This window comes from Salmo salar, chromosome ssa10 (assembly GCF_905237065.1).
Source record: "Salmo salar chromosome ssa10, Ssal_v3.1, whole genome shotgun sequence".
NCBI lineage: Eukaryota > Metazoa > Chordata > Actinopteri > Salmoniformes > Salmonidae > Salmo > Salmo salar.
The window spans coordinates 84,367,299-84,389,211 of NC_059451.1; the positions used below are offsets into that span (position 1 = coordinate 84,367,299).

Here is a 21,913-nt window from a genome sequence, read left to right on the forward strand (position 1 = left end):
TACATTTATTTTTTTTTACAATGGAAAAATCATGCTAATCCTAAACTGCACTCAAGCTGACAGAGCCTCAACACGTTTTTGAGAGATCCGTTGTTAGAGGCTGAAATCAATTACTTTGATAAATCGAAACTGATTGATGCTTCATTAGAAAAAAATAATCTCCCATTCATGAAAATGTGCGCATTACGCACGAGAACAGCACATGGGTCTCCTGTCACGAGTCTCGTATATGTCCTTTGGAAAGAGTTAAATGATACAGTTAAACCCAAACCTTGAGGTGTTTCACATTTTTGGGAATGGTGTAGCAGGGGTGTATGGCACAACACTCAGTCTCCACCAATGAAGTGATGGGCAGGGTTCAACACCCATTTTCGGGGGCTTGCTATAAAGCTGGTTTATAACAGACTTATCAGTGTAAGTACATATTGAGTATTTTACCTGAATTCCTTCATTTGGAGTGTGAAATTATTTTGAGATTGTAAAGGTATTTAAAAGTTATTTTGTCATTTAAATGTATGATTACGCATTTAACTACCCTTTGCAAGTAAATATCCAATTTATTAACAGGAAATGTAAAATCCGCTACGGGTCAAATTGATTATTTACTTTTATTTAAGGTATAGCTCGCATGTTTATTATTACGCATGCAGAAACAAATATTACCTTATTTAAAAGAGATGCCTATAGGCAATGTCGTTTCAGAATATTTGTTGTTTTTGTCTTATTTCAAATCTCTTATGTTTCTCATATTTTTGGGATAACTCAACGAGTTGATTAGATTTTATTAGGTTAAATTTAAGTGAATTAGGTTATTAATTTATTGTTCTTGCGTGATGTAAATTTGTTTGACTTCTTAGCGTATGGACTATACAATGCATCTATTTATACTGCGCTTGTGATAAGATAGTCACTGATAGAGTTGTCCAAGTCCGATCAGTCGATGGCTCTTCATTAGGCCACCTTAATGTTCAACGGCGCGCATATCTTCATTTCAGTTCAGAACAGTAAGCGCAGCGCGTTTGAGTTCAATCTGGATTTTATAGACATGGCACCTGTTGAATTTACATGGGTAATTGAACATCTGGGCTAGCCTACTTCTCTGCACTGATGTTTAATTATCCAAGTTTATTTGCAGTTTTCCAATGTATTATTTGTATATTCATTCCTAATATTAGTATAGTATAGTATTTTATTTGTATGATATTTTTCAAAAAAATGTAATGCAGGAATTATTAATCGAAATCTATTTGTTTTACCTATCTTTTTCTCCCAATTCGACTTTTCTTCCTATCACTTCCATCTGGAGCTGCAGTTGCAACATGGAGGACAATTCCTATGTGGTCAAAATGAATTGGAATGGTGTCAATGAGAATAATTCTCTCAATGGCGTCAATGGAAAAGGTCTTAATGGGAATGGTATCCAACATAAGACTGTGAAAGGCAGTGTTTATAAATCCAAGCAGAAGAGCCACAGGCAGCGATGGAACATCCAGCCCTCAGAGATGTCAATCAACACCTTGAATCCCATCCGTGCCATTGTGGACGGGATGAAGCTCACACCCAACCCCGAGAAGCCCATGATTGCTCTATCCATTGGTGAGATGCTACACCACTATCTTATTTGCATATACTCAGTGTGTTCACTTGTGATGTGCAGTTGTCCAGAATTATGTTTCTTGTGTACTCCTTTGTCTTCCTGTCACACATTCAGGGGACCCTACAGTGTTCGGGAACCTGCCTACCGATGAAAAAGTTAGCCAGGCCTTGAAGGATGCCATTGACTCACACAAATACAACGGCTATGCCCCGTCTGTTGGTAAGACTCACACAAATACAACGGCTATGCTCCGTGTGTTGGTAAGACTCACACAAATACAACGGCTATGCCCCGTCTGTTGGTAAGACTCACACAAATACAACGGCTATGCCCCGTCTGTTGGTAAGACTCACACAAATACAACGGCTATGCTCCGTGTGTTGGTAAGACTCACACAAATACAACGGCTATGCCCCGTCTGTTGGTAAGACTCACACAAATACAACGGCTATGCTCCGTGTGTTGGTAAGACTCACACAAATACAACGGCTATGCCCCGTCTGTTGGTAAGACTCACACAAATACAACGGCTATGCTCCGTCTGTTGGTAAGACTCACACAAATACAACGGCTATGCCCCGTCTGTTGGTAAGACTCACACAAATACAACGGCTATGCTCCGTGTGTTGGTAAGACTCACACAAATACAACGGCTATGCTCCGTGTGTTGGTAAGACTCATACAGACACTTTATCACAGCACCAACACTTCAAAAAGCTTGTCAAGTGCAAAAAACTAAGGATAGAGTGAGATGGCGTAAAATTATATTTTTTTGTAAAGAAAATGACATGGTAATTGAGAAGATATGAGATGAGGCACAGCTAAAAGGGGAGTTGGGTGACTTGCACGGGGTTGAGAGGTTGGATGTTTTTTAAAGGAATTTTGGTCAGGGAAGTTAAGAGAGCTAAGTGAAATAGGGCCATTTACCTGTCTGCAGATGAACTGAATAGGTTCCCCGCTATGATTGATGATGATTGTAGCTCTAATGACGTATGCATGCGAAATCTCCCTTTGTCCCAGCAGACTACTGAATACAGCATACAATACAAAATATAAGCTGTTGTCTTCTACTCATCGACAGGTTATCAGAAGAGCAGAGATGTGGTGGCAAACTTCTACAGTTGCCCCGAGGCCCCCTTGGAGGCAGATGTGCGTTTACCTGACTCATCCTTTATCTGCTTTTCCTCGTTCAAACTTTATTTTTCTTCACCATATATTCACCTCTGTCTCCCTACTGTAACTTTTCCCCAGAACTAGAGGACATACAGACCTCTAAAAATCTGTTGTTATCTTCCTTGCAGGATGTGGTTCTGACCAGTGGCTGCAGCCAGGCTATAGATCTGGCCATCACGGTGCTGTGTAACCCTGGAGACAACATCCTAATCCCCTGCCCTGGATTCTCCCTCTACAAGACTTTGGCTGTGTCTCTGGGCATCCAGGTCAAACTGTACAACCTGCTGGTGAGTACTGGAGGGAGAGGGGAGGGATTCAAATGGGAGGGAGAGTGACAAAAACATGTTTTGAGGAGAAGGAACAAAATAGAGGGAAAATTAAGCAAACAAAGAAAAAGCGGGCTGATATAGATTTTTTTGTGAAGAGAAAGAGAGAGGGAGAGAGCAAGGGCGGGGAAAAATATATTGTTGAAAGGGAAAGATCGGGGGAAATGCTGAGTTCTTCCTCACTGGTGCAAATCTAGCACTTATAAATCACATTGGATGCTTTCTTTCCTTTAGGCTTACACACACGCACACGCCTACGCACGCACACACACACACACACACACACACACACACACACACACACACACACACACACACACACACACACACACACACACACACACACACACACATAACCACACGCACACAATCATACTACATACTACATACATACAAATACATAAATACTTGGAGCTGCATATCATTATGAATTTAATTACATCCATAACAAATATGAACAACATTTCAAAACTGAATTCAGGTCACTCTGGGACACAGTTGTATGTCGTGACTCTTGAGGTCATTGTGTTTACATGATAACTGCACACAATGTAAAGAGCTGCTACAGAGCCACCTTACAGAGATCCCATTAAACCAATCAACTATCAAACCAAATTAGTTTATAGGCAGACTACTCGTCTCAGGGTGCAGTCAAAGGTCAGTTGAGATAGTTAGGGCAGTGCAGAATCTGCAGATAGGTTTGTGTGTTTTCAAGTGCATGTGCCTGCTGTCTGCCTCATAGTGGCTTTGTCTGTCCTTGCAGCCAGAGAAGTCTTGGGAGATCGATCTCCAGCATATGGAAAGCCTGATCGATGACAGGACAACATGCCTGATCATCAACAATCCTTCCAACCCTTGCGGCTCTGTCTACAGTAAAGAGCATCTAAAGCATGTCCTCTCAGGTGAGCTCTGTTCATTCACCCCCTGAGCCACAGTGTTCCCTCTCACTATAGCACAATATAAGGATTTATACTAAAACAATTGACTGTGTCTATTCTCGTCTAGTTGCCTCCAAAAATTGCATCCCAATCCTGGCTGATGAGATCTATGGTGACATGGTGAGTTCAAGACACACACAGAATCCCTATAAGAAACAAACACAACACAGACAAACACTCATACAGACTAATATAGAACTGCCATTGTGTCTGTTGCATAAAAGGAGAGGATAATGTATTGTCTTCTGGCATTGAGGAGTTGTTGAGCTTACTCGGGTCTAACACAGGGTGGATTGGGTTATGGTGGTCTATGGAGGTGTGGTGGAGTACAGTAATAGCCAGGTCATGCATCCAGGAGGAGGCTTCTAGTTCTGGGGTATAGCCTACGTGCTGGCCACTGGCCCTCATGTAATACATAATACCAGCGAGGCACATTCTTTAACATTCTGTAACAGGGAGGTTTTCCCTGGCTCAGCTCTGCTGGGTATCCGAGGAGACCTGCCTGACACGTCCACATCAGCACTGGGGGGATTATGGGTGTCACAGGCTGAATGCGGGGCTGGCAGTGGCGGGGCAACAGTGCTTAGGTTAGGTCAGCCAGGGCAAGTGAAGGATGAGCCACAGAGGTAATACTGTAGTAGTGCTGAGTGATTAGTGCTTTTTGAGGACGGTTCGGTTTCGTTTAGATGATGAAAAAAAAGATCCTAATAATAATTTCGGTTTTGATTACTTTTTTAAACATTAAAAGCAGTATGTGGGTTGAATTGTCACGCCCTGACCATAGAGAGCCTTTTATTCTCTATGTTGGTTAGGTCGGGGTGTGACTAGGGTGGGTATTCTAGGTTGTTTTATTTCTATGTTGGCCTGGTATGGTTCCCAATCAGAGGCAGCCATTTATCGTTGTCTCTGATTGGGGATCATATTTAGGCAGCCATTTCCCCACTGTGTTTTGTGGGATCTTGTTTTTGTGTAGTTGCCTGTGTGCACTCCAGAACGTCACATTTCGTTTGTTCTTTATTGTTTTGTTTGTGCTGAAGTTTCACTTTATAATAAAGATGTGGAACGCTACGTACGCTGCGCCTTGGTCCAGTTCTTACGACGATCGTGACATGAATGCTGTAACAACACAGTGTAGAACAGTGAATCAAAGTTCCATGATGCTTATCACATATAAACCATAATTTATTCACATTACTTTGATAAAATATTTCAGCTGTTGTGTATATTACATTTGTTTTATTTGATGACTTTATTATTTCATTCCAAGTCATCATCTCATCTCTATAGAGCTGCTGCCTATGCTGTCTGACAAAATCACTATATTGTAGTTCTTCAAAGTAAATAAGGCATACTTTTATGCCTGCTGAATACCAACTATCAATCACTTAGATCATGTATTTTCAGGTAGAGATACCTTGTGAAGCAGCAGCTGATCTCTGTACCACCTCAAAATCGTCAGTAGGCGCTCCTCTGCTCTGCTTTGAGGGTTGGAATTAGTTTAGTAAGATTTTTGGGGGATAGTTTAATGTATTGGAATTTGTTTTTACCATTGTTGGGTGTTAAACAGCTTATATTTTTAAATTGACATTCTGTAAGGTGTTTTAAGATGTGTCTAATAGGGGAACAGTATTTTTGCAGTATTTCATGCATTGATGAGATTTACAAGAAATCCGTGTTTTTTATGATTAGTCCCTGTGAGAATGGAGAGAGGTGGTTGGGGTGATTTGTGAATCCTTTAGAGGGGGTGATTGGGGTTGTTGAGTGCATAAATCACATGAGCTCTGAATCCACCAATGTCTCACTCAGTACAACAGAAGAACTCAGAATGACTGTGCACTTTTTCCGCATGTGTCTGCGATTAATGCAGATGTGAGGGTAGTATAGTGCGAGAGCGGGTGAGAGGGTGGGGGTGGGTGGGGGTGTTTAGGGGCTGCGTGGAGGCATGACGTGTCTGGGCAGCATCAGTTCCATCTCATGGTTAGAGGGGAATGTTTGGCAAGCACCAGGCTCTCTCCCTAAGGGCCCCTGTGGGCTCCTCTCTGGGGAAAAAGCCTATCGCTCACGAGAGCTTAGAGTGGTGCCAAAAATGCTCTGTTTGTAAATTAGGTCTGAGGTGAGGTTTAAGATGAGCTTTTTCTAAACTGTCAGTCACTGTGCTCTGACCAATAGGATGCGGGGCGGATCCCAAACGCGACGTCAAGGCCTCATCTCTAATGAAAGCCAGCTTACTACAGTTACTGTACCAGCCCATCTGGAGTTATTTAACTTCTTAAAAAACGTCTAATTGGATTACAGTTACATACTCAAAAACAGCTTAGTACATTTTGAATTACCCAATCTAAAATCAAGATGAGGGCTGCAAGTGTTTGCCTCAAACACACTGAAATGGTAGATTTTTAACATCTTTGAAAGCTGTGCTGAAGTGACCTTAAGTGGAAATTGAAGATTTCCCCTCTATTCTAATCTATTTGAAATCTCCAAAATTGGCAAATTTACTCTCCTTGGTTGCTTTTCGCAGAAAGGTATTTTAATCAAAAAAGTCAGTCCCACTAAACATCAGGGTCTTTGTGTCAAAAGGACATTTTTGATTAGTCAACACAGCTCTACCCTTTCCCCTTCCCAAGCTGGCCTTCAATCAGATTTATCTTGGATCCGTCTCATCTGTTGCATTTCCTTTTTTCCTGGCCACAATCTGCTTGGTGGCTGGGTGTATTTTTCAAGACATTTGCCCAACCCTGAGTGTACTGCTCTGTAGTGTGGATAGAATATACATGTGTCACTATGTAAAAACACTTTCCCTTTAGTGTAAACTAACAGTGATGATTTGACATTGTCCTCTACAGTGTTTTGTATTGATATGAGTGTGTACTGTATCTCCATTATCAGGTGTTTCCAGGTTGCAAGTACCAATCTATGGCGTCCCTCAGCAGTGATGTGCCCATCCTGGCATGTGGCGGTCTGGCCAAGCGATGGTTGGTTCCTGGCTGGAGGATGGGCTGGATCCTCATTCATGACAGGAACCAAATCTTCGGAAAAGAGGTAAGTCCTTCAGCCTCTCACTAAGTGTAAGGTCCAGTTTATCTATACACATACAATACACTAGACCAGTGTTCCCTAACTGACAGCTCAAGGGGGATTTTACGTGGTCCCAGAAGTTTTCTGAGCAAAATCTGATTTTTTTTAAATTCTCATTTTATTGTTGGATGTAAAACACTGTAAAAACGCCAGCAAATCAGGTCCAAGTGATTTTCATTTGGGAAATCTGTTCCAAAGTATTCCCACGCATAATAAAGAGATATACACTGAGTATACAAACATTAAGAACACCTGCTCTTTCCATGACATAGACTGACCAGGTGAATCCAGGTGAAAGCTATGATCCCTTATTGATGTCACTTGTTAAATCCACTTCAATCAGTGTAGATGAAGGGGAGGAGACAGGTTAAAGAAGGATTTTTAAGCCTTGAGACAATTGAGACATGGATTGTGTATTCTGAGGGTGAATGGGCTAGACAAAAGATTTAAGTGCCTTTGAACGGGGTATAGTAGTAGGTGCCAGGTGCACCAGTTTATGTCAAGAACTGCAACGCGGCTGGGTTTTTCAAGCTCAACAGTTTCCTGTGTGTATCAAGAATGGTCCACCACCCAAAGGACATCCAGCCTACAACTGTGGGAAGCATTGGAGTCGACATGGGCCAGAATCCCTGTGGAACGCTTTTGACACCTTGTAGAGTCCATGCCCTGACGAATTGAGGCTGTTCTGAGGGGAAAAGTGTGGGGGTGCAACTCAATATTAGGAAGGTGTTCCTAATGTTTGGTATACTCGGTGTATGTGATTGTACACAAATGTAAGCAAGGTTTGAAATTATTATTTTAGTCAAATATTATTTCTGTTTGGGCTTCTTGCGGTCAATTTGCAGTCTACAAATGATTTGTAATTATGTTCCGTCCCCCTGACCATCTGCTCAAGAAAAGATCGGCCCGCGGCTGAATCTGCTTGATGTTCCCTGCACTACACCAATACTCACACAGTAAAATTAGTCTGTGCATGTCCTCTGGGGTTTGAATCACTTCTTATGTATCTAATTTGTTTCCCTTCTGTGTTTAGATTCGTCAGGGTTTGGTTAAGCTTAGCCAGAGGATTCTGGGTGCCTGCACCATTGTCCAGGGGGCGATAGAGAGCATCCTGAACGACACACCCCAGGAGTTTTACTACAGAACCATCAGTTTCCTCAAGGTGAGTCCCCCTCCCTTGAACCTTCCCCAATTACTTTATTTACAGATGGTAGTAGTCTAACATATTGATGTATCTGGATATCTGTCTGTCTGACTGTCCTACTGACTTGTCTATTGACTGGTTTCCTGCTTCTTTCTCAGTCAAACTCAGAGATCTGTTTCTCTGAACTGTCCACTGTTCCTGGGCTGACCCCTGTGCTGCCAGCAGGAGCCATGTACCTCATGGTGAGTCTCACGTGTCCAGAACTCTTGGTGTGGAGTTGGTAGGTGGGGAGATAATAGAACAGACCAGCATACTTAGTGCGTGTCTTGGCATTTCTAGGTGGGGATTGAGATGGAACACTTCCCAGAGTTCCAGAATGATGTGCAGTTCACTGAGCGTCTGGTGACTGAGCAGTCCGTCTTCTGCCTGCCTGCTACGGTAAAACATCACACACACACATCCATCCATCCATCCATCCATCCAACCATCCATCCATCTAATGGTCTCATCCATCCTTTTTGTCTACCGAGGGTGGAGAAATGTCCTTGTTCTGACTTTTACAACTCTTCTCTCCCTGCAGGCATTTGAGTACCCAAATTACTTCCGGATCGTGGTGACCGTACCAGAGGAGATGATGGTGGAGGCATGTGCACGGATCCGGGAGTTTTGCCAGCACCACTACAGACCCTCCAGCCAAGACAGCAATGAGCTGGACCAATGAGAGACAGCCTGAGAGAGAGGGAGACCAGAGAGTATGGACGCAGTAAGGGACAAAAGTGAATGTGAAAAAAAGAGAACGGGAAGAGAGCGGGTGAAAGAAAGAAGAGAAACTAGAGAAGAGGAGTGAGAGAATTATGTTGCACTGTAGGAGCAAAGGATTTAGCAATGTAATTGGTGGTCGTCCATCTTTGGTAACTTCAATTTATGAGCAAACCTGATATTTATATTTTGTACGGCCATTTTATGTTAACCTTAGTTTGACTAATTATTTGGCTTCATGGTTGTACCAATTCTCAAGGCTCCAGTGTTATTTTACATGTTGGGTTGACCAGAACACCATTGGGCATATAGAACCAGGGACCGGGGGTTTACCCACCCCCTTTGTTCAAACCATGATGGGGTTAATGGTTGGGTTGATCCTACCAGGAAAACAAATGGAACTCAAGCACCAGCACGGATCAGATTACATACAGTGCTTTCCATAGTCTGTGTTACATACTTTTTCTTGCAAGGATTACGCTGCTCAACCAAAACCTTTCCTATCTACTTGTTAATCTATCTTCATGTAATATTGAATGTTTTTTTTATGTCAAAAAGTTATTTAAACCAAAGTAAAGCTATGAAATACCTGTTTTTTGTTGTTGTTGTGACTCACTAGCTCATGGTAATATAAAAACTAAATCAAAGGATGTATCCACAAATTTATTGATTATAGTTTGTTATTGAGGCCTACATCCAACCCAGACATGGGGATTTGACCTGAGCTGACTGTCCATCAGTAAAGTCATGTAACAGCTTCAGGGTTGAATCAGTCCAGAATGGGGGTGGAGATGGTTAGGGTTTCACTCACTGGTCCTTTGTCTTTGTCACGCCTGCATGTACCCAGTGTTTATGATCAGGTGTAAATCTTCAAAAGACTTCAAGAGAATTAAAACATGAACACGATATTGAATGAATTGAGTCTTGAGCTGTTGTCATTTCATACTTTGTTTATTCAGTACTCTTATAGATTTTCTGCCAGAACTTTCTCTTATACTAAAATGTTATACCCCCTAGAAAGATCTCGAATCACCTTCAATTTCAAAGCGCTATGAAGGCTCCCAAGGATTTAAAGAAAACAAACATCCTCACAAATAATAAATATTACATTGGAATACTTCCCCTCTTACTACACACAGATATATTTATCAGTTTGACTATTTGTACTGTAGATACACATGTGGTTCAATGGTATGCTTCTCAAGAGTATTGTAAAAAATGAAAAATCGGTGTGATGACTGACTAGCATGAAATCATTACACACAGACACTGGCACAAATAATCACATGGATGATACAGGGACTAATGGTCTCTACTGAAACCGTTCTTGACATTTCAACAACAAATCTCTGTGTGCATTCACATATCTTTTAAATTACTTCTAGAACGTGTATTATGAGCTCTTCCCTGTGACAGGTGGAGAAATGCTCACCACTGACACTATCTGGACCTGTGGAAGGTCAGAACATTATCTTCTCCCCTTCTCTTTATCAACAACATTATACTGTATCTCAAAGCAACAAAACGATTTGTCTTTCTTTGTGGTCTATGTTTGGTATCTTCAAGTGTGGTGTATTGCCGTGCCTGTCCTGTAATGCTGTGGGGGATGGAGGCCTTGAAGGCCTCAGGGAAGGTGAGGAGTGTTGGTGTCCAACTTCAACGTCCTCCAGCTGGAGAGACTGTTCTCTGTGGCCAAGGTTTCCCCTGCAGTTAACCAGGTACTCAATAAACCTTTAACCTGCTACTAAAGCAACATTCTGATATCATGAATAATGCATTATACCTCACTTATTTAACCAGCTCATACATCCAGTACAATGTACAGTTAACTGTGTTTATGCATGGATGCTACATGTGTAAACGGTGTGTGTTTACTTTGCTGAAAGAGTGTGTGGGTGTTGTTAATGAGCCCGAGGGGAGGAGACAAGAATGGACAACAGCCGAAAGAGTGTTTTGACAGCTCTGTCATATCATCTCTCTCTTCTCTCCTGCAGGTGGCGCTGCATCCCTATCTGGTCCAGTCTAACCTGGCGGATTTCTGCAAGTCTCGCAACAATACCCTCAATGCCCACAGACCCTTTGGTTCCCCTAGGCCTAGAAGACCCAAAACGTGAGTCCTCCTGATAATAACATGTATAGGGGAGAGTGTGGTAAATTGAGCCATTTTTTACATTCAGCATCACTCCGTCAAGGCAAACATAGTATTTTTTCTAACAAAGATTCAACATGTGTATCCCTAGAAATAATCAGAATTCATGTAAATGTTAGTTTTGAAAACATAGCTTGTCCAAAAAAAGTGGTCTCAGCGCAACGTACTCCAGGTATGAGGTGAGTTGAGCCGCGGACGGGGTAAGTTAAGCCGCCTACACATCTGTACTTAATGAAATATTACTACCATTTCTTTAAAACCATGTCTATCTTTATTTCCCAAACACAATTCAACACAATCACAGTCACTTTTTAGTATTTGAATCATTTTGAGCATCTTTGAACACAGGGTTAACACCTTACAAACACTTTGTACTTTTTAAAAACACTTTCAACATAGGTCAGGCCCTGTTGTTACCTCATGTCCTAGCAATAATGCCTGTTTTCTGGGGGAAAAAAACACTTCAATTTGCTCAACTTGCAATTGGCTCAACTTACCCCAAGGCAAACATTTTGACTATATTAGCACACGCAGCTACAAGGATGCACTTTCATGCTAGGTTTACAGCCTCATATTGATGGATACAACAATCTTAAAACTATCTGATTTAGATACTAGCATCATGAAATCTCTTAACACAATACTTTTTTTTAATCTAACTTGCTTACCACTTATTCCATGTAGTTTCTTCCTTCACAGACTCCATGACATGATGACCTCTTAAATATTTGTTCAAATTATGCATTACGTGTACGGTTTCCTAGAAACAAGGGAGGCTTAACTTCACCCGACTCTCCCCTACAGTAGCAACTGTACTATAATCCTGCACTATATGACTCTATCCTGCACTTTTTGACAGTCAGTAATCATCTCTCTCTACGTTTCAAAAGTTGATCGTGTCAATACTTCCTGCAGTCACTGTGGAGACACTGATCCCGAGAAGCTGCTGAAGCACCAACGGAGCCCTGCTCAGGTTAGAATAGAGTTCTGGTAGAAACCCACATCTGAAGTGTATGCGTCTTCAGGGAGTGTGTGTGTGTGTGTGTGTGTTTGTTTCAGGTGGTGCTGAGGGATCATATGCAGCAGTGTATTGCATTGATCCCCAAGAGTGTCAAAACCAACCACATTCTGGAAAACACTAAGGTGAACTTTCTCTAACCCAATATAGATTATATTTCCTTATTAGACCTACATATGGCTCTTGCTGAATCATACTATGAGTGCATATCAAGTTCAGTTTGAGCAATACGACTGATTAAATTAGGAATAAGTCTTTGTGCTATAGTTTGATCAATGTCAGGTCAATGTCTTGGTAGATCAACATCGTTATTAAGTAAACTTTCACACACATTACTAACTCAATAACATAAATCTATGGAGATGTATTTATTCTGACAATCATTGAAAAAGGGTGCAGTGAGAAGTCAAATGGGAAGTGTGTTGTCTGCAGATCTTTGACTTCTGAGGAGGACACCGAAAGGACTGGATTGAGGCTAGAAGTCCTGCATCAGACACGTGAGACAGGGTTCACCCTTCCTTATACAAATACTTAATACTCTTCTACACATCAATAATTCCATGTAGAGAACAACTGCTCCGACCCTGACATAATGCTATTTTTCGGTTCTTCAGATTGAAGTCTCATCCATACCAATGACAGTCCCTGAGGATCAGCCAGTTGAGACAAGAGACAGAGAAGTCACTTGGGGAAAAGATAACTGCTTTTCAACCTGATGTTAACAAGGCCAGACTACTATCCAGCTCCTCATCAACGTCAGCAGCATACGCCTGCAAATGGTCTTCTACCAGTGTTAATTGTTTCCCTGTAAGGTGACACTTTGATGATAAATGAATGGGTGTTGCTGTTGGTTTTTTTGCTGGCTTGATTTGAATAAGTGTGTCAACACTGCCCTTTCTGCCTGATTCTGATGGAACTTAGTATAATTCATAACTCAAACAAAACGTTTAGGTTCAAACACATAGATTATGCTTTAATTGTAATACTAAGCAAATCAAATACATTTTTCACACAGTCTCCACCCAGTGTTAGGCATGTTGGAAGCCTTCACAAACCAGCTGATACAGAACCTGATACAGAACCAGAATACCATGCTCTCTATTGTGTGCCTTTAGAGATATATGTAATCCACTGACAGTTCCATTGGTAGTTAGTTACACAGCTCTTTTCACCCCTTCCCTCCCCTGCAGTCCTCTGTATCCTCTTTAGTTGGGGTGAGTGGGGTGATGCCTGCCTTTCCCCTTGTGTCCTGCCCTCTTCCTGTCTGGGCTGCAGGGCTGGGGTCTCACTGAGCACACACAGGCTGAAGCCCCTGCGATGCGTTTTGGCAGGTCTGGGCCCCGCACCCACTGGCCCTTGTCAGGGTCAAACACCTGTGTGGCCTGTGAGAATACCATGCTCTCCCAGCTGTAGCCCCCCAGTACATAGATCTTACCCCCCCAGACCCCACAGCCCGCCTCACTGTTAGGCTGGAGGAGGGGGGCTATACGGGTCCACTGTTCACTCTGGGGGTCAAATGCCTCCACAGCCAGGATGTCAAAACGATCAATGCTCTCCTCGTGGTCATCACTGCCCCCGACTGCATAGATGAGGTGGTGAAGTGACGTCATGCAGTGCCACCCCCGTGCCGATGACATGGCCTGGCGCTCCACCCAGACGTCTCCTCCTCGGGGGTCGTAGCTCAACACGTCTCGCCGGTACGGCCCAATCTGGTAGTCATGGCCACCTGAGATATAGACCACTCCTTTATCAGATGTGCCTGCATGGCCATAGGTGAACCTGCAGAGACATGGAGAAGAGAGGAACAGGTGAGAGAAAGGGCATTGATGTGAGCTGTGCCAGTCTGCCAGCTAAGAAGGCATAATAGTTATTGTAGGTCTATTGGGAACCGTGACATACAATTGAGCTGTCCCTAGAGGTAGAGTGTTGTTCTCATTACTCTGTTGTCTTGCTGCTTAACAGGTGGAATTAATATCAGAGGGACAGGAGTACAGGTAACCCTTTGGGAGATCATTATAGAGGAATAGTGTCAGTTCACATCAGTTCGCACCTGGGCAGTCCTGCTACGTATGTCCAGCAGTCGTCTGCAGGGCTGTACACCTCCACTGACGACAGAGCCCCGTTATCATTACGCCCTCCCACAGCGATCAGACACTCCCCAACGGCTCCCAGGTAGAAATCCACACGCCGCTGGTTCATTGGGGCACTCTAGAGTAAAGATGACACATAATTGGAGACATTTTTGAAAATGTTAGGTTGGGTTGCAGCAGAGCTGGGATAACTATAGTTTTAACTACGCTTTGGAGGCGACTACAACTATTTGAATACAGATCCCCCAAAAATTACTACTTTTTTAAAACTATTTGAATACAGATCTGAGAAAGCAACTACTTTTTTAAAGTATTTGAATACAGATCTCAGGAAGTGACTATATTTCAGAAACTATTGGATTGGCTGCCTTCAACTAATAGCAGGGTTGTATCTAGAACTGCATGTGGAAGATAAAAATAGAAACAATAAAACACAAATCTCCTATACTATTCCAATCTGACAGACATGTATTGTTTAGATCAAATATGACTATCTGAACATTGTGTAAATGTCCATTGCCTCAGATGTACATAATCAAACAAAATGGAATTATACTTTGTACAGATCCAAAATAAATACGTTGTGATGTTCAACTACTGTATGAGACTTTCAACATGCCACTGAAAAGGTGGAAAAGTGCAATTCATGTTATAATACAGCAGAGAAGATCAAAGCCGTTAGCAAACATTGCAAACGGCAAGTTGGATGCTTAGCAAAAACAACTTTGAAACTCTGTCCATCTGAGGGGAAGTGTTCTTGTTTCAAACACACTACAGTCGTGGCCAAACGTTTTGTGAATGACACAAATATTAATTTCCACAAAGTTTGCTGCTTCAGTGTCTTTAGATATTTTTGTCCGATGTTACTATGGAATACTGAAGTATAATTACAAGCATTTCATAAGTATCAAAGGCTTTTATTGACAATTACATGAAGTTGATGCAAAGAGTCAATATTTGCAGTGTTGACCCTTCTTTTTCAAGACCTCTGCAATCCCCCCTGGCATGCTGTCAATTAACTTCTGGGCCACATCCTGACTGATGGCAGCCCATTTTTGCATAGTCAATGCTTGGAGTTTGTCAGAATTTGTGGGTTTTGTTTGTCCACCCGCCTCTTGAGGATTGACCACAAGTTCTCAATGGGATTAAGGTCTAGGGAGTTTCCTGGCCATGGACCCAAAATATCGATGTTTTGTTCTCCGAGCCACTTAGTTATCACTTTTTCCTTATGGCAAGGTGCTCCATCATGCTGGAAAAGGCATTGTTCGTCACCAAAACTGTTCCTGGATGGTTTGGAGAAGTTGCTCTCGGAGGATGTGTTGGTACCATTCTTTATTCATGGCTGTGTTCTTAGGCAAAATTGTGAGAGTGAGCCCACTCCCTTGGCTGAGAAGCAACACCACACATGAATGGTCTCAGGATGCTTTACTGTTGGCAGCGCTCACCTCATCTTCTCCGGACAAGCGTTTTTCCAGATGCCCTAAACAATTGGAAAGGGGATTCATCAGAGAAAATGACTTTACCCCAATCCTCAGCAGTCCAATTCCTGTACCTTTTGCAGAATATCAGTCTGTCCCTGATGTTTTTCCTAGAGAGAAGTGGTTTCTTTGCTGCCCTTCTTGACACCAGGCCATCCTCCAAAAGTCTTCGCCTCACTGTGCGTGCAGATGCACTCACACCTGCCAGCTGCCATTCCTGAGCAAGCTCTGTAAAGGTGGTGCCCCAATCCTGCAGCTGAATCAACTTTAGGAGACGGTCCTGGCGCTTGCTGGACTTTCTTGGGTGCCCTGAAACCATCTTCACAACAATTGAACTGCTCTCCTTGAAGTTCTTGATGATCCGATAAATGGTTGATTTAGGTGCAATCTTACAGGCAGCAATATCCTTGCCTACGAAGCCCTTTTTGTGCAAAGCAATGATGACGGCACGTGTTTCCTTGCAGGTAACCATAGTTGACAGAGGAAGAACAATGATTCCAAGCACCACCCTCCTTTTGAAGCTTCCAGTCTGTTATTCGAACTCAATCAGCATGACAGAGTGATCTCCAGCCTTGTCCTCGTCAACACTTAACAAGAGAATCACTGACATGATGTCAGCTGGTCCTTTTGTGGCAGGGCATTTCCACATGCAGTGGAAATGTTTTTTGGGGGATTCAGTTCATTTGCATGGCAAAGAGGGACTTTGCAATTAATTGCAATTCATCTGATCACTCTTCATAACATTCTGGAGTATATGCAAATTGCATCATACAAACTGAGGCAGCAGACTTTGTGAAAATTAATATTTGTGTCATTCTCAAAACTTTTGGCCATGACTGTACATCTTTAAAGGGATAGTTTACCCACAGTTGAAGTCGGAAGTTTACATACACTTACACGGAACCCAAACCGGCTGCGTGCGTGCACCATCGTGCATAAATTTATTTTGTCCCTCTACACCAAACGCGATCATGACACGCAGGTTAAAATATCAAAACAAACTCTGAACCAATTATATTAATTTGGGGACAGGTCGAAAAGCATTAAACATGTATGGCAATTTAGCTAGTTAGCTTGCACTTGCTAGCTAATTTGACTGGGATATAAACATTGAGTTGTTATTTTACCTGAAATGCACAAGGTCCTCTACTCCGACAATTAATCCACACCTAAAACGGTCAACCGAATCGTTTCTAGTCATCTCTCCTCCTTCCAGGCTTTTTCATCTTTGAACTTATATGGTGATTGGCACCTACCCTTTCATAGTATTACCACGACAACCGGCAAAACAGTTAGTCTTTCAATCACCCACGTGGTTATAACTAATGAGGAGATGGCAAGTGGGTACCTGCTTCTATAAACCAATGATTAGATGGGAGAGGCAGGAATTGCAGCGCGAACCCTGTCAGAAATAGGAATGACTTCTATTTTAGCCCTTGGCAATACAGACGCTCGTTAGCGAGCGCGAGCAGCGTGGGTGCAATAATTGAATAACAGATTCCTACATTTATTTTGTAACGCTAGCACACGCGACGCGAGCGGTGTAGTCAGGGTATTAGTTTGGAGTCATTAAAACTTGTTTTTCAACCACTCCACAGATTTCTTGTTAACAAACTATAGTTTTGGCAAGTCGGTTAGGACATTTACTTTGTGCATGACACAAGTAATCTTTCCAACAATTGTTTACAGACAGATTATTTCACTTATAATTCACTGTATCACAATTCCAGTGGGTCAGAAGTTTACATACACTAAGTTGACTGTGCCTTTAAACAGCTTGGAAAATTCCAGAAAATGATGCGTGTTAATCTATTACCTCGTCACTCAATTTAATATATTTGCTAGTCATTTTGTAAGCTGCAAAAGTGGTCTACTTTAATGTTGAAGGGACTGATTCCATGGTCTACTTTAATGTTGAGGTGACTGATTCCATGTCCTAATTGTATTATAGGTTATATTAAGATTCATATCTGAGAGCCCTCCAAACCAAGCGCTAATGATCATATATTTAGACTAATTCAACTAACCATTTGTAGTTTCTGGTTCTTCATAAAATATTTGGCATCCATCAAATATATTTATTTTCAGTTTTCAAATAACTTGCATATATTCAAATACCTTTAAAAAGTATTTGTTTTTCTGAGACCTGTATTTAAATAGCAAAGAAAACAGTTGTCTTTTAGTTGAAAAAAATATATACTATATTCGACACACACAATTCACACAGTAGACCTTCCCCAACAGAAATCAGTCAATTCAAATACAATTATTAGGCCTTAATCTATGGATTTCACATGACTGGAAATACAGATATGCTTTTGTTGGTCACAGATACCTTAAAAAAAGGTACGTTTCTGGTGTCAGTTTCTGGTGTGACCACCATTTGCCTCACACAGCGTGACACATCTCTGTCGCATAGAGTTGATCAGGCTGTTCATTGTGGCCTGTGGAATGTTGTCCCACTTCTCTTCAGTGGCTGTCCGAAGTGGATGGATATTTGTTGGAACTGGAACATGCTGTCGTACACGTCGAGTCAGAGCATCCCAAACATGCTCAATGGGTGACATGTCCGGTGAGTATGCAGGCCATGGAATAACTGGGACATTTTCAGCTTCCAGGAATTGTGTACAGATCCTTGCGACGGTTGTGCAAACCCACAGTGCATTATAATGCTAAAACATGAGGTCATGGCGGTGGATGAACGAAACAATGGGCCTCAGGATATTGTCACGGTATCCCTGTGCATTTAAATTGCCATCGATAAAAGGCAATTGTGTTAGTAGTTTATGCCTGCCCGTACCATAACCCCACTGCCACAAATGGACACTCTGTTCACAACATTGACATCAGCAAACCGCTCGCCCACACGCTGCCCGCTATCTGCCAGGTACTGTTGAAACCGGGATTAAACCGTGAAGAGCACATTTCTCCAGCGTGCCAGTGGCCATTGAAGGTGAGCAGTTGCCCACTGAAGTCGGTTATGACGCCAAACTGAAGTCGGGTCAAGACCCTGGTGTGGATGACGAGCACGCAGATTAGCTTCCCTGAGACGGTTTCTGACAGTTTTTGAAAAAAATCCTTCGGTTGTGCAAACCCACAGTTTCATCAACTGTCTGGGTGAGTGGTCTCAGACGATCCTGCAGGTGAAGAAGCCGGATGTGGAGGTCCTGGGCTGGCGTGGTTACACGCGGTCTGCGGTTCTCTAAAATGATGGAGGCGGCTTATGGTAGAGAAATTAACATTAAATCATTTGGCAACAGCTCTGGTGGACATTCCTGCATTCAGCATGCCAATTGCACACTCCTTAAAAAACTTGAGACATCTGTGGCATTGTGTTGTGCAACAAAACTTTACATTTTAGCGGCTTTTTAATTGTCCCCAGCACAAGGTGCACCTGTGTAATGATCATACTATTTCATTAGCTTCTTGATAAACCACACCTGTCAGGTGGATGGATTATCTTGACAAAGGGGAAATGCTCACTAACTGTGTTGTACATTTTTTTTTTTTATAAATAAGCTTTTTGCGCATATATAACATTTCTGGGATATTTTATTTCAGCTCATGAACCATGGGACCAACACTTTACAAGTTGCGTTTATATTTTTGTTCAGTGTACATGCAAGAACGAGCCAATAGGATCTCGCCAATAGGATCTCGCCAATAGGATCTCGCCAATAGTGCTTGGCTCTGCCCACCTCCTTGCTTGTTCTGCCAACTATGGTTAATTTGCTCTGATTGGAAACGATGCAGATGAGATATTTTGTTAATTACCAGTATCTTTGGCTTTACCTTGATCCACTGGTTGTCGCGGGGGTTGTAGCGGTACAGCAGGTTGCTGGCAGCATCACCTCCATTATCTCGTGATGAGCTGCCTCCAGCTGTGAAGATGAACCCCCCCAGTACAGCGACACAGTGGTGGCTCCTCTGTGCCGGGATCTGGGTCTCTACTATCCATCCACCAGAGTCTCCATCCAGCCAGCTAACATCTGCAGTCAGCTCCTCCCCGCGCTCTGACACTTCCCCACCCACCAGTAAGAGGCGCTCCTCCCCTCCTCGCAGCATGGTGCGGCCTGTCTGCAGCCCGGGCTGGGCGCTGGCCCTGTTGTGGTAGTTCAGAGCCTCCTCCACCAGCACCTCACAGTCAGCCTCCGGGGGCAGCAGGGCCTGTACAGCCGGGAGGACGCGCCCCACCAGGTCACTGGCTGGAATTAGGGGGAAGCGTATGTGGGAGAGCAGCTGGCGGGCGTGTACAGGGCGGTCAGGCATGTGGCTCAGCCACTGGAGAGCAGCCTGGAGCAGAGCCTGCTCATTCTCATGCTGGACCTGCCCGCTGGCCAGGTAGGAGCTGAGCTTGGGCAGCCGGACATCCCTCAAGAAGCCTGGGGTGAAGGAGAGAGTTGCAAAGCGTTCCAGGATGAAGTGGTCGATGTAGGTGTCTAGTCTCTCCAGGCTGTAGAGCAGAGCCAGCTCCTGCAGGTATAGATAGTTCTCCTCACTCACCTCCTTCTCTAGGTACTGGCAGCAGAAGTCCACTGCCCTCCACACCTGCAGCAGGTGGGCTGTCTCCAGAACATAGTCAATGTTCCCTCCATCCAGAGGCAGCTCCCCACTGTAGAGGAAGTCCACCACAGCCTTAAGGCCGATGTAGGAAGCCCCCACCAGCTCCACCTCTGCCTGACGCTCCTCCCTCATGCCCAGGGTGAACATGGCCTGGAAGTAAGGGCTGGAGACAGCCAGCAGGGCGCGGTGGGCTGGGATACGCTGCTCATCAGCCACCAGCACCATGTCACACAGCTGGCCGTGCTGACGCTGCTCATTCAGACCCTGCAGGAGGAAGTCAGCTTGCTCTGCCCAACGGTACACCTGAAACACAGAGCAACAGGTAATATTACATGACAAGTTAAACTTACTTGAAGGAAGTTGGTCAGGTAAGACAAAACTAACACTAGCTTGATATGTCACAACATGCAACTAACCTTGGATGACTCAATTATCTGTTGAGGCCGTGAAACACGGCTCTGTCGTCCATTATCCATTGCGTTCTCTCAATCCAACACTATCTGAAAGACAGTGAAATTTGATGACGAATCGATATAATTCAGAGAAACCACAAGTGGAGTCACAACTTGGAGTACACTAACTTTCGGGTTGTTTGTCAAGAAAATTAGACTGGCATCATGCTACAAGGTATCACCTCACTTTGACGTGTCAGGGGAGGACGCTGGGATATGTTGACTTCTTGTTACATTGTAGCAACTTTGAGATCCAACAGTAGGCTACATAGACAAGCAACGATCTACACGAGACGCTTATGTTCGACAGCGAAATGTATCGAGAAAAAATAAAAGTGTTTAAATGTAGTACAGCATCACCCGTTGTTACTGCTTGCTTGAATCAAAAGCAGTTTTAAAATGTATTGTTTAGTCGCAGCCATGATCTCATCCAGGAAGTATCCGTAGACTGTCTCTGAATCCAACCAATCACAGGGCTAGTGCATGGGGCCCACTTACCATGCGCTGATGAAAACGTGAAGCTATTGAACACAGATTTAAAAGGTTAGTTTGCGCGTTGCACTGCTAGAAGTGTTTTCACCTCAATCAAATCCATCAGTGCCGAAACGTTTAGTTTATATGCACCCCTTTGATGCCTTTTCCAATTTGTCCTTATGAGACGAGTGATTTTATTCTATATATTTTGAACTCATCAATTCAGGGAGGGATGTGGTCATGCGGATCCATTCTGGGGGTGTAGGGTGTAACTCAGGTTCCTGAAAATAGCAGATTTATATGAGACAGCCATTGTAAAATGACTGTTTAGCGAGCCTATCACGCACGCACGCACGCGCCTCTCTCTCTCTTTGTCCCTCATATAGCTTGCAATAAATTACCTCTATCACTGTGTGTTCTTGGGCTATTATGGTTTATTATTTTATTATATAATTGTATTTAATGAAATGAAATGTTATTTATTATTGGAACGTTTAATTTTGGTTATTGATTGTGTTGCAGCAGGCTATTGTTCTCATGCATCGATTACATTAACAGACCACAAGATGGCAGGATAGCGCAGTAAAACGGCAACAATAAAAAAAAGGGTGGATTTATTTGGCTGAATCCCTCAGTTGACCATTGGGAGGATGTGAATGCTACGTATGGGGACTTCG

The 21,913-nt window shown here is 43.1% G+C and overlaps 2 protein-coding genes across 8 annotated transcripts; one reads left to right on the forward strand and one right to left on the reverse strand.

Annotated features, from left to right (window-relative positions):
- Positions 1-278: 278 nt before the first annotated feature.
- On the forward strand, positions 279-9,929 carry tat (tyrosine aminotransferase). Of its 3 annotated transcripts, none has more exons than XM_045688163.1 (12): positions 279-414; positions 1,313-1,596; positions 1,712-1,816; positions 2,679-2,746; positions 2,899-3,057; positions 3,860-3,998; positions 4,102-4,154; positions 6,921-7,073; positions 8,143-8,271; positions 8,412-8,495; positions 8,593-8,691; positions 8,834-9,929. In XM_045688163.1, exons 2-12 carry the CDS (start codon positions 1,320-1,322, stop codon positions 8,972-8,974), a joined length of 1,407 nt encoding a protein of 468 aa, XP_045544119.1. In that variant the 5' UTR covers positions 279-414; positions 1,313-1,319; the 3' UTR covers positions 8,975-9,929. The 3 variants fall into 3 exon arrangements, with proteins under 3 accessions (XP_045544119.1, XP_013979769.1, XP_013979770.1); XM_014124294.2 differs by having other exon boundaries at positions 404-484; XM_014124295.2 differs by lacking the exon at positions 279-414 and adding an exon at positions 422-484 and having other exon boundaries at positions 1,307-1,596.
- Positions 9,930-13,125: 3,196 nt separating this feature from the next.
- LOC106560891 (kelch-like family member 36) lies at positions 13,126-21,425 on the reverse strand. Of its 5 annotated transcripts, none has more exons than XM_045688162.1 (5): positions 20,950-21,425; positions 20,727-20,806; positions 19,522-20,613; positions 14,230-14,387; positions 13,126-13,958 (listed from the first exon to the last, which is right to left on the reverse strand). In XM_045688162.1, exons 2-5 carry the CDS (start codon positions 20,784-20,786, stop codon positions 13,385-13,387), a joined length of 1,884 nt encoding a protein of 627 aa, XP_045544118.1. In that variant the 5' UTR covers positions 20,787-20,806; positions 20,950-21,425; the 3' UTR covers positions 13,126-13,384. The 5 variants fall into 5 exon arrangements, with proteins under 5 accessions (XP_045544118.1, XP_013979766.1, XP_013979767.1 ...); XM_014124291.2 differs by having other exon boundaries at positions 20,727-20,810; XM_014124292.2 differs by having other exon boundaries at positions 20,945-21,425.
- Positions 21,426-21,913: the final 488 nt, after the last annotated feature.